We start from the raw sequence: 18,811 nt of genomic DNA, 5'->3' as shown, positions 1-18,811 counted from the left end.
AGAATTCCATGGACAGAGGAGCCTGGAGGGCTACAGTCCATGAGATCACAGAGTCGGACACAACTAAGTGACTAACACTTAAAATACTAACGTACTCGCTCAATAGGAAAAGAGGTTACTGTTTCTACAGGTAGATGTAAAACCAAGGCAAGGAAACTTGTAAGGAGAGAAAGCTTGGCCCAGTTCCTGTGGATAAAGCAGACACTACTGCATTTACAATCTTCACCTCAGATACTATGAAGAAGAGAAAGATAAAACCAACCAGTAACACATGAAGACCACGGGCACACTTCATTTCAAAAGCTCACGAGGCTGTACCAGAACCATGTGACAAGGTACCTGAGTAAATGAAGCGCAGGATGTCCGATAAACAAGAACAGAAGAAGGCGTCTTTAACGATGACTCGTAAGGGCGGGTTGCCCGGAGACTCCTGGCTAGCACCTGGAAACGCGGGGTCTCTGTTGATAGTAAAGAGATCCTGGGTGGTCTGGATGATACTGGAATCCTGAATGTCAGCAGGACTCTTTACGCTGAAGAGCAACATGAACACATGGCTGACGGCGCAGAGAACGATCTTGTGGGCCTCGGCCACCTCCTTTAAATCTGGGCTGTAAAACACCACATCCACACACTGGCAGCAGAACAGCAAGTTGTTTAAGTCGGCGTTATAATGCGATGCTTCAGCCTTCAAGACCGGCATTTTCTCTGTTTCAAAAAAGAAAATAAGAATAAAAAACTGCTCTTTAGGTCCACAGACCCCCGTCACTTCAGGTTTAAACACAACAAAACAATATATTTTTTAATATTATTAGGTTGAACCATAGGAAGTTGCCAATATTTGGCCATTTTGGATCCAGAAAAACAGCACCTTTTCTATAGCTTCATCTAATTATAAACTAACTATCCAGGAATGACACAGATACACAGAAATACTGTATTTACTTTTTCTAGTACAAATGAAAAATGTACCAATGCCACAAAGAGCATTTCTCACTATGTGTGGCCCCACATAAAATATTTCTCCAAATGCTAGATTTCAGTTATGTTGGCTGTCATCATTCTTCACCTGATAAAAAAATTCAAAGAAATTTCTGAAAGTTCTGAAGAGCCCAACCTCACATCTGAAGTCGTTTTCCTTCCAGAATAACTGAAGGCAGAGGAATGAATTGTTAAAACTGCAGCCTCTTAAAAGCCAGGGTTCAGAGTCTTGGACTCGATGGTTTAAAACCACCTTGACCATTTTATTCCAATGCTAAAGTTTGTCTTTCCCTCCTAGTAAAACATTATGCTGCCCCACAACCAGCTTCTTCCTCTCAGCACACGTCAGGGAGATTGCTGGTCAGGCTCCATGATTTCCACAAGGGCAGGTAACCTTCCATTCCCTAGTTTGATCACTAACTAAATTAGATTAGCCTCCATCAATTCAGAACATCGGCCTGGAGAACCACAGCCCAGGTCCTCATCATAGACCCGAATTGTGAACAGTCTGCTAACTTTCGTCTAAAGCTGTGCTGAGGAAAATGTGACCTGGGAAGGGTTGCCTGAAGGATATACAATCATCTAAACCAGTACAATTCAGCCTTCTTCAGGAATAAAAACAATTCTTTATTCTAAAGCAGAACTCCAGTCTACTAACTGGACAAGGTAAGCTGGGGGCCAGGCTCTTTCTGCCCTGTACCCTATCCATCCTCTTCTCTCCATCACCAGAGGCACCCTACAGATCCTGACTGTCTGAGAACAGTTTATAAAAATCACATGCCCCAAAGCCAGGGATCAGTCCTTAGAAGAAGTCAGCACCAGAACAAACGTGCACCCCGGACCCTGAGTTATGGTCAGTGCGATGCCACAGCGCTCCCATGGGAAGGGCACACCTGCCCACTATCTCACCTGCTGGCCCCAGAGGAAGACCCACAGGTTGTAGTGCTAAATGACCTGAAGAATTTTGCCTTGTCTGAGCAATTGGTATGTTTTCTCTTCTTGATTAATAAGAACTAAGAAATTATGCATCAGCATTATTGACTTGGCCATTCCCCACTCATCTTCGCATCCAGGAAGTAATTAAGGGCCCAGGGTTTGCTACGTAACAACCACATCACCCCTTTCACCCTGCACATCACAAAGTTCAAAGCCAATTCTACGGTGTGTACGTCCACATTTTTGGAACTGACTTCCCATACAAAATTACACTCTCTTGGCTTGTTCATGTACATTCATTCATTCACCAAATACTTATCAAGTACAAACAATATCCATAATTACTTGATCTGAATAGAGTATTATTTTACCACTGCTATTACAAAATTATGCGATAAGTTCTGGCAAGTTGATATAGTTTATTTTTAATTTTATTTTCCTCTAACCCTATATCATGAACATTTTCAAACAGTCAAAAACCTCAAAGAATGATACAATGAGCACACATATATCTTGCCCTTAAATTGTGTAATTATTAACACTTTACTTTTTGGCCTTATCTCTAAATTTTCTCTCTCCCTCTGTGTATGTGCATCTCTCCTTCACTCACAAACCATTTAAAAGTAATTTGTAATCATTAGGATACTTTAGTTCTAAATACTTTCATATTTACTCACAATTCATATTTATCTCCTAAGAATAAGAACATTCTTCTACTAAACACAATACTACTATCATATATAAGAAAATCAACAGTAATCCCATAGTATCATCTAATTTCCCATCCATAATGAAATTTTACCCAACTGTCCCAAGAACATCTTTTAGATGTTTTTATGGAACCTGTATCCACTCAAAGTTCATGCATCACATCTGGTTATTTCTCACTGGACTGTAATTTAGAGCAGCTCTCTACCACACACACCATTCTTAAAAGAATCTATAGGTTCAAGTTTTCAAGACAATAGTCCTCAAAATGTGATCCAGGTGCCACCTGCTTCAGAATCATCTGGGAGGCTTATTTAAAAATCAGATTCAGACTCCATCCCAGCTTCACTAAATCGGAATGTCAGGTAAGTCCTGAACACACTCAAATTTGAGAACAATTGCCCCCACGCTTTTGAAACGATCTACAATAAATATCAACGGAATGTTTAGACACAGGCTAATAAATGCACCTGGCTGTTCAAGCTGAGGTGGTCTAATTCCATGAAACGAGTTGCTCATCTTCCTTCTCTTCATTTTTTCACTTGTCTTCTGATTTAAGGCTTGGATCATGAAATATTCCAACTAAAACAAGAATCAAATGTTAATTAGAGCTCTGACAAAATTATGTAGATATGACTATTTGGACTCCAAATCACAGCTGCCAGTACCATCGACACGTATGCCTTAGCCAATGCTTTTCAATTTTTTTATTTTTAAAAAAATCTATCGAGTAGAACAGTCTGTGCCTTGTCTAAACATAAACTATCATTCAAGGAAAAAACTGTACTTTCTCTTGAATAATCAAGAATGCCAAGCAGTACATCCATGTGACTACCAATAACCATCTCACAGGCAACTATAACAACCAACACTAGAAAAAGTCAAAGCAAGAGCAGATCTCTAGCTTTGGGTCACATCTGCTCACAACAATTCGGAACGTTCATATGTGCTCTACTTTTTTTCCTGAACAAATTACTTTGAAACGCATCCGTCATTTCATAAATTAAAAATCTTAACCACATGCACTTACATAGCTCCGGGCATGTGACGCCTGGGGCAAAAGTACAAAAGGAGGTCCACATACCACCTACCTAAATATTTAAATGTTGCAAATCAAGAAAATAAACTGTTACATAAAATATATTCTATCCTTCTGCTTTGCCAAGTATGTCATCATTTAAATTGGAAGGGTTGGTTCAGATTTAAATTCTGAGACTCCTCAGAGTTTCCTGCAGCAGAGAAAGCTAGCCCCTAACTCCTGGTGCCCAAGACCACCCTTCCTCTCTCCGCCTGCCCACCCACACGCCCCTACCTGAGGGCACTGGTACATGCAGGCAGATATCCACACCTACACAACCGAGGTCCAGCCACTCTCCCCTTCCCTATTCCTCACATCTGGTCACCCCTCGGTCACCTCTCAGGCCTCGGGGTGTACATTATCAGACATGTGGGCCACCTTCAGGTAGATGGACCCAGGGAAGAGACTGGAATAGTCTGGACAAAACAGACTCAGCACCAGCTGGTCATAGGACTCGGGATGCTGGGTCACAGCACAGCATGCAATGCTCTATGTTGATGGAAATGTCCTACAACATGTGTGCTAATCATGGAACAGTAGCCACTAGCTAAATGTAGCTATGCAGGACCTAAAATGTGGATAGTGCACTTGAGGAACGGAATTTATTATTATTTATGTATGTACGTGTAAGTCTCTTGAGAGTCCCCTGGACTGCAAGGAGATCCAACCAGTCAATCTGAAAGGAAATCAGTCCTGAATATTTATTGGAAGGACTGATGCTGAAGCTGAAGCTCCAGTACTTTGGCCACCCAATGTGAAGAGCTGACTCTTTGGAAAATATCCTAATGCTGGGAAAGATTGAAGGCAGGAGGAGAAGGGGACGACAGAGGATGAGATGGTCGGATGGCATCACCACCTCAATGGACTTGAGTTTGATCAAGCTCCAGGAGATAGTGAAGGACAGAAAGCCTGGTGTGCTGCAGTCCGTGGAGTCACAAAGAGTTGGGACACGACTGAACAGCAAAAATTATTTATGTATGTATGGGCTTCCCGGGTGGCTAAGCAATAAAGAATCTGTCTGCAATACAAGAGACGTGCATTCGATCCCTGGGTTTGGAAGGTATCCCTGGAGAAGGAAATGGCAACCCACTGCAGTATCCTTGCCTGGAAAATCCCATGGACAGAGGAGCACTGAATATGAGATAGAAAAAGTGAAACAAGCTAGATAAAAGTAAAAGACCCTCACATAGTCCAGTTGTTTAAAAATAAACATGGCTGCTCATTAGAAACATATTTGGAGCTCTGGTTTAAAAGAAAAAAAAAGCACTACCCGAGAATTTGTATTTTTCAAAAAAATTCCAAGATAATTCTGATATACATCTGGATTTTAAAAAGTGATTACAGGTTTTTCTATTAAATGGTAGTTTTGGAGATATAGAATTCTATAATTTTTCTGTTGGCCAATCATGATGCAGTGGTATTAAGTGAGTAACAGTTACACAATCACAATAGTAAAATATGTTTATCAGTTTTCACAATCAATAACAAGACAAAGAATAAAAGATAATTACAATTGCATGCCATAATGGGAACACGATTAAACTATCAATATCAAATAATTACATACCACCTGGGGGGTCAAGGAGAGTGATGTGCTAAGTGGAAGTGCGTACATGCACATATTCTCATCTGCTCAGCTTGTCTATGTCCTTTGGTTGATGCATTTAATCCATTTACATTTAAGCTAATTATCAATATTTATGATTCTATTACTGCTTTCTTAATTGTTCTGGATTTATTTTCTGTAGGTAGGGATTTTCTTGGGCTACCCTGGTGGCTCAGACGGTTAAGAATCTACCTGCAACTCAGGAGACCTGGGGTTGATCCCTGGGTTGGGAAGATTCCCTGGATGAGCGCATGGCAACCCACTCCAGTATTCTGGCCCCGAGAATCCCCACGGACAGAGAAGCCTGGAGGGCTACAGTCCATGGGGTTGCAAAGAGTCGGACACAACTGAGTGACTCAGCACAGCACAGTACAGAGCTTTTCCTTCTCTTGTTTTCTGCTTAGAGAAGTTCCCTTAGCAGTTGTTGTAAAGCTGGTTTGGTGGTGGTGAATTCTTTTAATTTTTGCTTGTCTGGAAAGCTTCTGATTGCTCCATCACATCTGAAGAGAGTCTTGCTGCGTAGAGTATTTCTGGTTGTAGGTTCTTCCCTTTCATCACTTTAAATGTCATGCCATTCCCTTCTGGCTTGTAGTTTCTGTTGAGAAATCAGCTGATGGCCTGATGGGAGTTCCATGGCATGTTATTTGTCATTCTTCCTTGGTTGCTTTTAATAGCTTATCTTTAAGTTTTGTCAGTTTGATTACTATGTCTCAGTGTGTGCTTCCTTGGATTTATCCTGTTTGGGACACTCTGTGCTTCCTGGACTTGGCTGACTATTTTCTTTCCCATGTTAGGGAAGTTTTCAGTTATTATCTCTTCAAATATTTTCTCAGGTCCTTTCTCTCTTCTCCTTCTGGGACCCCTACAATGTGAATACTGGTGTGTTTAATGTTGTCCCAGAGGTCTCTGAGACTGTCTTCATTTCCTTTCATTCTTTTTTCTATATTCTGTGGCACTGATTTCCACCATTCCGCCCTTCAGGTAATTTATCTGTGCTTCTGCCTGTTACTCTGCTATGGATTCCTTCCAGAGTATTATTCATCTCTGTTGGTTCTTTAGTTCTCATAGGTCTTTGGTAAACATTTCCTGCATCTTCTCAATCTTTGCCTCCATTCCTTTTCCAAGATCCTGAATCAAATTCACTGTCTTTATTCTGAATTCTTTTTCTGGAAGGTTGCCTATCTCTACCTCATTTAGTTGTTTTTCTGGGGTTTTACCTTGTTCCTTCATCTGGGACATAACTTTATGCTTTTTCATGCTGATTAACTTTCTGTGATGTGGTTTTGTATTAGTCGATGGGAGACTGTGGTTCTTCTTCTTCTGTCTGCCCTTTTTGATGGAGGAGGCTATGAGGCTTGTGTAAGCTTTCTGATGGGAGGGATTGGTGGTGGGAAAACCTAGGTCTTGCTCTGGTGGGCAGGACCTTGCTCAGTAAAGCTTTAATCCAATTATCTGCTGACAGGTGGGGTTGTGCTCCCTCCCTGGTAGTTTTTTGGTCTGAGGCAACCCAGCCCTGACTTCCCTGGTGGCTCAGATGGTAAAGCGTCTGCCTAGTGTCCATCTTCTCCAACAAATGAAACCAAGTTGTCCTTTTCCCTTTCAGTTCAGTTCAGGCGCTCAGTCATGTCCGACTCTTCACAACCCCATGGACTACATACAGCACACCAGGCTCCCCTGTCCTCCACTATCCCCCAGAGTTCGATCAAACTCATGTCCATTGAGTCAGTGATACTATCCAACCATCTCATCCTCTGCCAACCCCCCTTGTCCTTTTGCCTTCAATCTTTTCCAGCATTAGGGTCTTCTCCAATGAGTTGGCTCTTTGCATCAGGTGGCCAAAGGGGTGGAGCTTCAGCATCAGTCCTTCCAATGAGTATTCAGAGTTGATTTCCTTCAGGATTGATTCATTTGATCACCTTGCAGTTCAAGGGACGTTCAAGAGTTTTCTCCAGCACCACAGTTTGAAAGCACCAATTCTTTGATGCTCTGCCTTCTTTTGGTCCAACTCTCACATCCATACATGACTATTGGAAAAGCCATAGCTTTGACTATACAGACCTTTGTTGACAAAGTGATGTCTCCATTTTTTAATACACTGTCTAGGTTTGTCATAGCTTTTCCTACAAGAACCAAGTGAAGTGAAAATTGTTCAGTCATGTCTGACTCTTTGCGACCCCATGGACTATAATCCATGGAATTCTCCAGGCCAGAATACTGCAGTGGGTAGCCTTTCTCTTCTCCAGGGGATCTTCCCGACCCAGGGATCAAACCCAGGTCTCCTGCATTGCAAGTGGATGCTTGACCAACTGAGCTATCAAGGAAGTCCACCCAAGAACCAAGCGTCTTTGAATTTCATGGCTGCAGTCACTGTCCACAGCGATTTTGGAGCCCAAGAAAATAAAGTCTGTCACTGTTTCCACTTCACAGCAAACAGAAGGGGGGAAAAGTGGAAGCAGTGACCACAATAACCATTTCACAAGATTAAAACTATTCTTGATTTTAAAATTAAAGTTCTAACTGTGGTTCTAAGAAACGGCTAAAGAGCCAACCTGACAAATGATGAATTTATGCGACTGGGATTTCCACTTACCACTCCTCCAAAATACTTTCCTATGTAGAAGTCATCGAGGCTGTGCAGCTCCAGATAGGTGGCTCCTAGTTCTTTAGCAAGCTGGATCCCTTCCGTCGTACTGACGCAGCTCCCTCTGTCTGAGGTGCACAGCGGGCATGTGCAGGGTAATTCTTCTGAGAAAACGAACATGACCAACAAAGCGTTTTGAAATTAAACACACACACACACAAATGTGCACAGACAACCTGGACATTAAACAACAAATTAAGAGCTCACACCAGAATCACAGTTCAAGGCCACTTCATATAGCTACTATCCACTAGACTCTGAGTGAGAAGTGTCAGTGATAACTGCAAGGTCCCTAAAATAAATAAGCTTTAAATGGAAGAACAAGATCTTATAAAATAGATGAATTTTTAAATAAGTGAATGAATACTACCAAGGCTATTACAGTAACTAAAATGCCAGGCCTGCTTCCTTTTATACAACTTCAACCATGAAAACAATGGGCTGGCATTTTTTGTTGTTGTTGTAATAATCTTTAAATACATTCACTAAGTTTGAATGCATCTTTTACTTTAACAGAATCCTCAATTTGACCTCAATCCTGAAGGCTGCAAAACTGTCAGTCATTCCAAATTTCATATGAAGTACATTCCTATTAATCTAGACATTTTGATGGCTGAACTCTAAAGCATTCAACTGCAGTGACCAAAGTCAATCACTTTTCATCTTTTGCTCCAAGATCATAACACTAAAAACTGAGAGCATAAATTACTCAAGATGTGAACTTCCCCAAGAATCACGTACAGACCTATGGCTGGGAAGGTGGTAAACCAATCTGTCTGTAAGACTCTGCCTTAATAAGGCTAATCGTGTATGTTCAACTCCATATTTGCCTGCCAGCTTTGTTCTGTTTCATGCTACACTTCAGATATGTCATTGTTCAAAAAGCAGCCAAGTCCATTTCCAAGAAATCACATTGTTGTAGGTTGGCTTCCCCGAGAAAACAGACTCCGACATGGAGACACTGTATGAAGGAGGCTTTCTGGGGGGTGATCTTGGAAACAGATCTCAAGGGTGCAGGAAGCTGCACTCCACAGAGAAAGAACTCGAACTGCAATGTTGTTGCAACAGACACTTCAGTTACCAGACAGGAGACTCTGGAGCTTAGACGGCCCTTGAGAGGGGTTCCCCACACAAAGCTGGGTTTCTGTATCCCTAAATCAGCCAGTAAGTGGAGGAGGGCTGCCCTGTGGAGGGAGCAAAACCTCGGGCAAGCAGCTTGTATCAGCAGAGGGTAACGCCTGCGCATGGAAAGGGACTCAGCTGTGACCCCCAGGGGCCAAAAGACCTGATAACTGAAAGTACAGTGGCCCTGACAGGGCATTTAGGCGGCTCCCCCTATCCCCACAGCACACACAAAAAACGTCCTACCAATGAACAGTGCAGAGATGGAGCATCTACATGAACACATGGCATGCATACCAAGGATATTCTGTGCCACGTGCATACGTAATACCCATGTGCACACGTACACCTAAGAATTAGATAATTTCGATTCACTGAAAGCATTCTGAGCTCGGAAACCATGCGTTCACACCCTCGTTTTGCAGAGGAGGAAACGGAAGCTCAGAGAGGTTGTGACATGTCTAAGTCTCCTTGTGTCTTAGAGAAACGATAATAAAGCTGTTATTTGCTACACCCGATAAAGAGCCATCAAAAGATAAGACAAAAATTTAGTTTGCATAAAAATGCCATGATTTAAAAATAAAAGTATGCATCGCTAAAGTATGCAATAAATAATAAGTCTAGTCTGAGTTTTTGCACTTTTTTTTTTCTAAGATCATATCAGGTTCAGAGCAAATAAAGTTATCATACACAAGTTAGCCTATCTTGAAAAAGAACACACTGGCATTTCACATTCTTTACAAACCCATCATAAACAGGGCCTTTGACTCTCTGAAGACAGAGATCTTCTCATGTCTACAAAGCTCTCCTTATATTGATGGAATGGGGTGGGTAGGCAGATCATCTTATTAAACATTATTTCGGGACAAAAATAAAATCAGTACCATTTTGAGTGAAAAAATAGCGAGCATAATGTAAAATAATTGTGAGGAAACAATCTTGGTTTGAGGGAAAAATCCAGTTAGTGTCAGGCCTAAGCCAGCTGAGCGGGGTTTTCCTTCATGTGTAGTCACAAGCATCTTACCAACCTAGAAAGTATCTCCTAATGTCCAATCGTACATCTCCTCTATGTCACAGAAGACATTGCTTTTTGTTCACTTGCACCCAAGAGGAAAAAATGTCTAGCCATTACATATTAGGTAGGAGAATCAGCAAAATGTTTATGAATTAAATAAACCAACATTTAGCATTTCATCAGCAACAATCAGGAGACCCCAAACCATTTTAAACTGCAGTGCCTTCTTCAGGACTCACTCCTACTGAGCCTTGCTCAAGAGTCCTGGAACTCTGGGAATCAGTGTTACATTTCCAGTTAACACTGTAGTCTTTTCTCTCCCCTTATATATTATCTTTCAAGGTACTATCACAAAAGGTCTAATTTTTTTTCAAAGCAAACACAATGTAACTCTGGAATTAAGATGAATGGCATCTCTTTCAAAAGAGTGGCTTTGAGAACTGATATGGCAACCCACTCCAGGACCCTTGCCTGGAAAATTCCATGGACGGAGGAGCCTGGTAGGCTACAATCCATGGGGTCGCAAAGAGTCGGACACCACTGAGCAACTTCACTTTCACTTTCTTTCAGGATGTTGCTTACAATGTTGCCAGTGCTTGAGAGTATTAGAAATCTTTTTAGGAATTCCAGCCTAGCAATGTACTAGGTTCTGTCAGAGCTTCAAAAAGACAAGACAGGATGCCTGCTTTTAGGAACTTAAGGCTATGAATACACCTTTGCCAAGTTTGGAAAAAAAATTTCTACTTTAAAGACAAATTCAATATTTAATAAAAGCCAAAGATTTATTCAGAGCCAAGTACGATGAAGACCCACACACACAGTCAAGCTTGTCAAAACACGTATAACAAAGCAAAGAGATGAGACTGACTGTACTTGCTGAACTTGTTCTTAAAGCAGCTGGAGAAAGGAGTTACAGAACACTCAGCACTGTTTCACTGGACTGCAAGGGATTCCAGGAGGGAGGAATATTCCAGGAAGGAGGAACAATCCGTGTCCTTGAACCAAAGAGCCAGCTTTAGCTTTGTAATTACCTTGCGATCACATTTCACATGGGAAATTAATTTCACCCTGTTAGTGAAAATGATTTTTCACGTCTGTATACATCATTCATAAAGCCATTCATTCATGCGTTGAACAAACGTTTTTTGAGCAGCCACCGCACCTCAGATAGCAGGGTAATAAAGATACACAGATAACTGAAACTCATTGTCAACCGAGCCCAAGCAGACAACGATTGCGGACCATTATAATAAGTACTGAAATAAAGGTGTATGAAATCACCATAGGAACAGAGGAGAAATTAACTCTGCCTGCGGGACGGGGGAGGGCCTCGCAGAAGAGGGAACAATTTCCAGGCTAAGGACAAATTCAGTATGCGGACAAGATGGGCTGTGCAGAGGGGTACTCTATACGGTACAACACGGTGCACGCGGAGGCCTGAATGTGAGAAAAGGAACATGTCACTTCCACTTTCAAGAGGACAAGCTAATCCCACACTGAAATCTCCTCTTCCTGCCAAACCACAGAAATCATGAAATGGGGGGTGGGATGGAAGGGAAGGAAAGAGATGGGGGGAGGGGTGGAGAGAGAAGAGAAAAAGGGACGTGAACCTATGGCAACACTGAAAAATTAGGGGAGAGACTCTTATAGGACCATAAACTTGGGGTCCCTGAGAGGATGCAGGTGGCGAGCACAGGACCAAAGAGGAATCTGGAGGCTCAGAGGACAGGGGGTACCTCGTGCCCTGCAGCAACATGGAACTGCTCACTGCTTCATGAAGCGGGGCGAGGATCAGTCCAAGGGCACCCAAGTGGCCTAGGGCAGGGCAGGTCTAAGGTGAGCCTGCACATCCTTCTATACCAGGAGGAGGAAGGACCCAAGAATTAACCGGAGCAAGTGTGAAGACGCAAATGGGGGGTACCTGGAGTATCAGAAAGCATAATGAGAAGAATAGATTCTGAAACATTGAATTTAAATAACCAACCCATGAATTTTTCATAATGATTTCAAAGAAAGACGCAGGAGCAGAGAAAAGGGACTTTTATCACACTTAGAGTAGCGATAGTGATAGTGAATGCCACTCAGTCGTGTCCAGCACTTTGCGACCCCATGGACTCTACAGTCCATGGGATTCTCCAGGCCAGAATACTGGAGTGGGTAGCCTTTCCCTTCTCCAGGGGATCTTCCCAACCCAGGGATCAAACCCAGGTCTCCCACATTGTGGGCGGACTTTTTACCAGCTGAGCCACAAGGGAAGCCCCACTCTACTTACAGTAGCGTGCCAACTAATAAATGAAGAAGGAATGATAGGAAATCACTATTTTGCAACCCCAGTGATCACAACTGAAGGGATCATGCAAAATAACGGGTTTGGATTCTTATTAATAATGTCAGTGTCATGAAAGATATTCCTCCCGCCCCCCTCCAAAAAACAACCGGCTAGGAAACTGGGAACTGTTCTGAATTAAGAGACCAGGGAGTCATGAGAACTAAATGCAAACACAGTCCTTAATTTCATACTGAATTTTTTTAAAAAAGAAAAAATTAGAATACATGGGAAAATGTGAATATGGGTTATATTTTAAATAATAATGTAACAGGTAATAGTATATTTCTTGTGTGATGGTTGCCTTATGGTTAATAGGAAGATGGTTCTGTTCTTAGAAGAGACATGCTTAATTAATCAGGATTGAAGAAATTCCATAATGTTTACAATTTACCATCAAATGGTTCAAACAAAAAAAGTGTGTGTTTTTAATTTCTGGAGCTTACTGTCCCATTCTTGTCAAGTTCTTAGGTTTGAAATTTTGCAAATGGAAAAAAAAAGATGAAAGTTTCTAGACAATTGAAAGGATTGAGTATTATGATCTGACGTATTCTAGGATGGTTATTCTGAGAGAATCTATTTCAGAAAGAAGCCAAGCAGGAAAAATTGACCAGAGGCTGATTTACCAGCAAGCCTAAGCTTCAAAGCCCTTCCTTATGGCCTGTTTCCAAAGTCCTGGGAGAAACCTGGCCTTTGGGTTCTTTCACATGACATGTGCTTTTGTAAAATATGCAAAATGAGACAGTCTGTCCATGTCTGGTGAAGACACAGGCCTCCTTCCAGTCCACCTCACTTCACCTTGCATCAGGCAGCTGTGGAGTAGCTGTGGACATTTTTAGGATGCTGCTAAAGAGGAATTTAAATTTAGGTTTAGTGAGATACTATTTGTGGTCTGTAGTCACTTCCTTGTAAGTGCTTGCGAGCTGTCTCGGTACATGCACGGCCTTCAGGAATGCTTCTTCCACCCACAGTGCAGACTAGTCCAGCATCAGGACACAAAGAGGTGGAGCTGAGAGGCAAGCAAACACAACACAAACCGTGGTGCCAGCACCAAAAAAAAAAAAAAAAAAAAACCAATTATCATTCTTTTTGCTCTACAGAAAATCTCAGAAAGTGGTTATCATGTGAAGACTTGATCAAAGAATCTGCAGCCAAAAAAATATAAGAAAAGTTAGAGAAGTGTCAGGTTTTTAAATAAAAGAAACTTTTTTTTAATGTCTGTGGTATTTGACAGCTTTTTTGGAGTTGTAATTTCTTTGGCTTTCTTTTCACATTCTGAATAAACATTCATTTGTATACATGTATGTCTGTTACTTTGTAGTTTTTTTTTTTCCTTACAAAGAACCTCTACAATTGTACAGATCTCAAATCCTACAAAATTTGGAATTGCCCATTTAGACCAAAAAGAAAGTCCTTCTGACAGATAATTAAATCACCAGGATCTGAAATTCAGTAAAGATGATGAGTTTGAGGTTTACTTAAAATATAAATCAAAACAGCTTCTGAGTCAATTGGATATGCGGAACAGGAAAGAAAGACTGCTTAGGTGATTCTAGTGTGGTGAACAGACAGGTTTAGCATCATTTATCAAGATTGGGGAACTCAGAATGAAATTAGAACACTTCTTAACACCATACACAAAGATAAACTCAAAATGGATCAAAGACCTAAATGTAAGATCAGAAACTATAAAACTCTCAGAGGAAAACAAAGGCAGAACACTCGATCACATAAATCAAAGCAAGATCCTCTATGACTCGCCCCCTAGAGTAACGGAAATAAAAACAAAAGTAAACTAGTGGGACCTGATTTAACTTAAAAGCTTTTGCACAGCAAACGGAACTATAAGCAAGGTGAAAAGACAACCCTCAGAATGGGGGAAAATAATAGCAAATTAAACAACTGACAAAGGATTAATTTCCAAAATATACAAGCAGCTCATACAAACAATCCGAAAAACAATCAGAAAAACAAACAATCCGATCAAAAAGTGGGAAAAAGACCTAAACAGACATTTCTCCAAAGAAGACATACAGATGGCTAACAAACACATGAAAAGATGCTCAACATCGCTCATTATTAGAGAAATGCAAATCAAAACTACAATGAGGTATCACCTCATACCTGTCAGAATGGCCCTCATCAAAAAGTCTACAGACAATTAATGCTGGAGGGGTGTGGTGAAAACGGAAAGATCTTGCACTGTTGGTGGGAATATAAATTGATACAGCTATGATACACTATGGAAGATGGTATGGAGATTCCTTAAAAAACTAGGAATAAAACCACCATATGACCCAGCACTCCTAGGCATATACCCTGAGGAAACCAAAATTGAAAAAGACACATGTATTCCATCGTTCACTGCAGCACTATTTACAACAGCTAGAACATGGAAGCAACCTGGATGTCCATCAACAGATGAATGGATAAGGAGGTTGTGGTACATATACACAATGAAATACTACTCAGCCATAAAACGGAACACATTTGAGTCAGTTCTGATGAGGTGGATGAACCTGGAACCTATTACACAGAGTGAAGTTATTCAGAAAGAGAAACATAGACATCGAATTCTAACACATATATACGGAATCTAGAAAAATGGTACTGAAGAACTTATTTACAGGGCAGCAGTGGAGAAACAGACATAGAGAACAGACTTATGGACATGGGGAGAGGGGAGGAGAGGGTGATGTACGGCCAAGAGTAACATGGAAACTTACTTTACCATATGTAAAACAGACAGCCAACGGGAATTTGCTGCATGGCTCAGGAAACTCAAACAGGGGCTCTGCATCAACCTAGAGGCGTGGGATGGGAGGGAGATGCGAGGGAGGTTCAAGAGGGTGGGGCCACATGTATACCTGTGGCTGATTCATGTTGAGGTTTGACAGAAAACAGCAAAATTCTGTAAAGCAATTATCCTTCAATGAAAAAAATACATTAAAAAAAAAAAAGATTGGGGAACTCAGTGGAAAGAGGAAGGTATCTGTGGAAACATGGGTCAGGAGAGAGACTGGAGCCAGAGAAAGAGACTGGGTAATCACCGTGTCACTGCAGGAGAAGTGAGGACACCAGATTAGCAGGTTCAGGTCAGAGGAAACGGCAAGAAGAGGTGAAGAAAAGGATGGGACCCTGGGCAACAGCCACAGGATGGACTGACTTGGTGCAGATGTGTGAGGGAGGCTCAGGGAGCCAGGAAATATGACAGAGAATTACAACAACCAGGAAGAGAAAAAGTAGCTTTTGCTGAGTGGAGAGAGAGGTGTGTTTGAATAACTTCAAAGGGAAGATTGTTATTAAAACGTCAATTAAATTGGGTGACAGGCATATAATTGGCAGCCCTGAGTGAAAACAAACCCAGCGTCATTGCGAAAGTCAAGTCAGACTGTAGTGGACTCAAGAATGAATGGGAAGTCAGGAAGTGGACTCAGGAAGTGTGGATGACTGGTTCAAGAACCGTGACAGCAATAAAAAGAAGGTTAGCGAAGTAGAGGGGACATGGGGTGCAAGAAGGGTCAAGCCTACTTTATTCATATCTACTAATGCTAAACACATATCTACCATGTGACCCAAAAATCCTCCCAGAAATCTACCTAAGCATCATTAAAAGAATGCAGAGAAAAACCCTGGTGTACTCATACAATGGGACAATACACAGCAATAAAAAGAATAAATTACAGATAAGTTCTTCATGCATGAATCTCAAAAGTATCCCACTAACTGAAATTAGTCAAACACAAGACACTGCATATTGTATAATTCCATTTGTATGAGGGTCAGGAATAGGTAAAACTAACTTATGATGTTAGAAGTCAGAACAGCAGTTATCTCTGGGTAGGGGCAAGAGAGGCTTCTGGAATGAGGCAAAAGTTCTATGTATCTTGATCTGTATGAGATGGCTGTATAGGTGCACACATATGTAAAAATGCAATAAACTGTGCTCTAAAATTAGTGGTCTAATGTCCTTTATTTTGCTATACTTCAATAAAAAGGAAGAAAAAATGAATAAAAACATCATTTTAAAGACAGTTTTACTGAGGAAATAATCCTTAAGAACTAGAAAACACCATCAATTCAAAGAGAATTTTGAGTTGACCCCGAGATAATTTGACAACGGTATGCACAGCAGCAACTACTGAAGCAGACTGAAGCACACCAATCCTCCAGCTACGGAGTCACCAGTACTCTCAAGGTGGTGGTGTCAATATTCAGCTCATTCACTGCATACCTGCCTAAAACTCAGCTCTCAACCCCCACATCCTTATGGGGACAATTTATCTTTCCCAACTGAATAGTCCCTTAGATTATCAAAAACAGTTTTCCAGGGCTTAGTGTCAAGCCAATAACTCTCCCATATCAAAAAGAACACAATGACTGACTTCCTTCACTTCAGAAAACTAAGATCATGGCATCCGGTCCCATCACTTTATGGCAAATAGATGGGGAAACAGTGAAAACAGTGACAGACTTTATTTTGGGGGGCTCCAAAGTCACTGCAGATGGTGACTGCAGCCATGAAATTAAAAGACACTCGCTCCTTGGAAGAAAAGCTATGACCAACCTAGACAGCATATTAAAAAGCAGAGACATTACTTTGCCAACAAAGGTCCATCTAGTCAAAGCTATGGTTTTTCCAGTAGTCATGTATGGATGTGAGAGTTGGACCATGAAGAAAGCTGAGTGTCGAAGAAATGATGCTTTTGAACTGTGGTGTTGGAGAAGACTCTTGAGGGTCCCTTGGACTGCAAGGAGATCCAACCAGTCCATCCTAAAGGAGATCAGTCCTGAATATTCATTGGAAGGACCGATGTTGAAGCTGAAACTCCAATACTTTGGCCACCTGATGCGAAGAGCTAACTCATTGGAAAAGACCCTGATGCTGGCAAAGATTGAAGGTGGGAGGAGAAGGGAATGACAGAGGATGAGACGGTGGGATAGCATCATCGACTCAATGGACATGAGTTTGAGTAAACTCCAGGAGTTGGTGATGGACAGGGAGGCCTAGCGTGCTGCAGTCCATGGGGTCACAGAACTGATACTGATACTTCACGTCTGTAGAAGAACAGTTTAAAAGAAAACCTTGTACCCATGAGAATCACAGTAGTTTGTGATACTTATGTTTGACCTCTCATTATCATAGCCAATGATAAAGAGATGACAGCTGGTAATTTGAACCCAATCATTTTGCTTTAAAAAAAAAAAAACATTACTAATCATCAATAAATAATGCTTTTCAAAATTATCATGGCACCTGCACTCTCATATAAAAGAAAACTACTTACCATTTTGTCTTGTACCAACAGCAGCAATGATTACTGGAACTGAATTTAATGCTCGTTTTATCACTGGAATATAATTATCCTTCACTTCATGGAATGAAAACTTGTCGTTTACATTGTATTTGATCACAATGATGTCCGCACCTCCAATTAGATTTCGAGAGGTATACCAATCACTGTCAAAAATGTCCTAAACCAAAATGTAAAGAGCAATCTTCAGTCTGCCTATCTTCAAATTCATCATGAAATAAACTGTAACATATTAGTTTCATTTTTTTGCTACATTTTAATTAATAAATTACCAACAATAAAAAGAACAAAAATGAAAAATAAATAAAAATTTAGTTTTTAAAAAGTAACTACATGAAATTTAAAATGTTTGAAGTCAATCAACTCTTCAAATTTTTTTTATATTCATTTAGCCTGGAGAGCTATGTAGTGGTAAAACAGGACCTAGAGGATCCCTGAGACTCTGATGAAATAAGCAACCTCTTTCAACACCTGTACTTAAAAATAAGCACTTTGTTTTAAAATTATGCCACAGTTTTATCACCTATAGTTTCAAAAACGTAACACTTGCATTTTAGATACAAGAGCATCAGTGTGAGTAAGGAAGCTTCAGAGGATTTTCTGTGACCCAGTTAGTGCAGGATTGTTCAGTGTTCTGGATTATAATTACTGTGAATGCCATGGAGCTCCATGTATTTTATATATATATATATATATATACACACACACAAATTTCATATATATCTTTCGACTTTATCCATTCTTTGGACAGTACTACATATATATAGTGGTTTAAGGGAGGAGAATGGGGCAGGGAGAGGTGCTTTTTATGCTTTCATGAAAAGATGGTGTGTATTTTAAGATGTTAACATGGTAAGGAATATACTTGCAATTCATGTATTTTCCTCCTATCAATTAAAAATCCAGGTTAAACCTTTCCAGTTTTGAAATCTTTATTCTGGACCACAGTTAATAATATTCAGGCTTCCCAGGTGGCACAGCGGTAAAAAACCCACCAGCCAATGCAGGAGACATCAGTTTGATTCTTGGGTTGGAAAGATCCCCTTGGGGAGGAAATGGCAACTTGCTCCAATATTCTTGTCTGGG

General features: G+C 40.9%; 1 protein-coding gene across 1 annotated transcript in view; it reads right to left on the bottom strand.

The window, feature by feature from the left end:
• RHOBTB3 (Rho related BTB domain containing 3) overlaps positions 1–18,811 on the bottom strand; it is a 58,225-nt gene that overhangs the window by 34,901 nt on the left and 4,513 nt on the right. Inside the window, exons 3-6 of the mRNA XM_061424422.1 lie at positions 17,699–17,885; positions 7,897–8,051; positions 3,093–3,204; positions 340–705 (exon numbers count right to left, since the gene is read on the bottom strand). Of these exons, the coding sequence (XP_061280406.1) occupies positions 340–705; positions 3,093–3,204; positions 7,897–8,051; positions 17,699–17,885 (820 nt within the window). The remainder of the gene's footprint in view (positions 1–339; positions 706–3,092; positions 3,205–7,896; positions 8,052–17,698; positions 17,886–18,811) is intronic.

The sequence above is a fragment of the Bos javanicus genome, chromosome 7, assembly GCF_032452875.1.
Source record: "Bos javanicus breed banteng chromosome 7, ARS-OSU_banteng_1.0, whole genome shotgun sequence".
NCBI lineage: Eukaryota > Metazoa > Chordata > Mammalia > Artiodactyla > Bovidae > Bos > Bos javanicus.
Note: the sequence above shows the minus strand (reverse complement) of the source record. Positions and strands in the feature narration are given on the sequence as shown.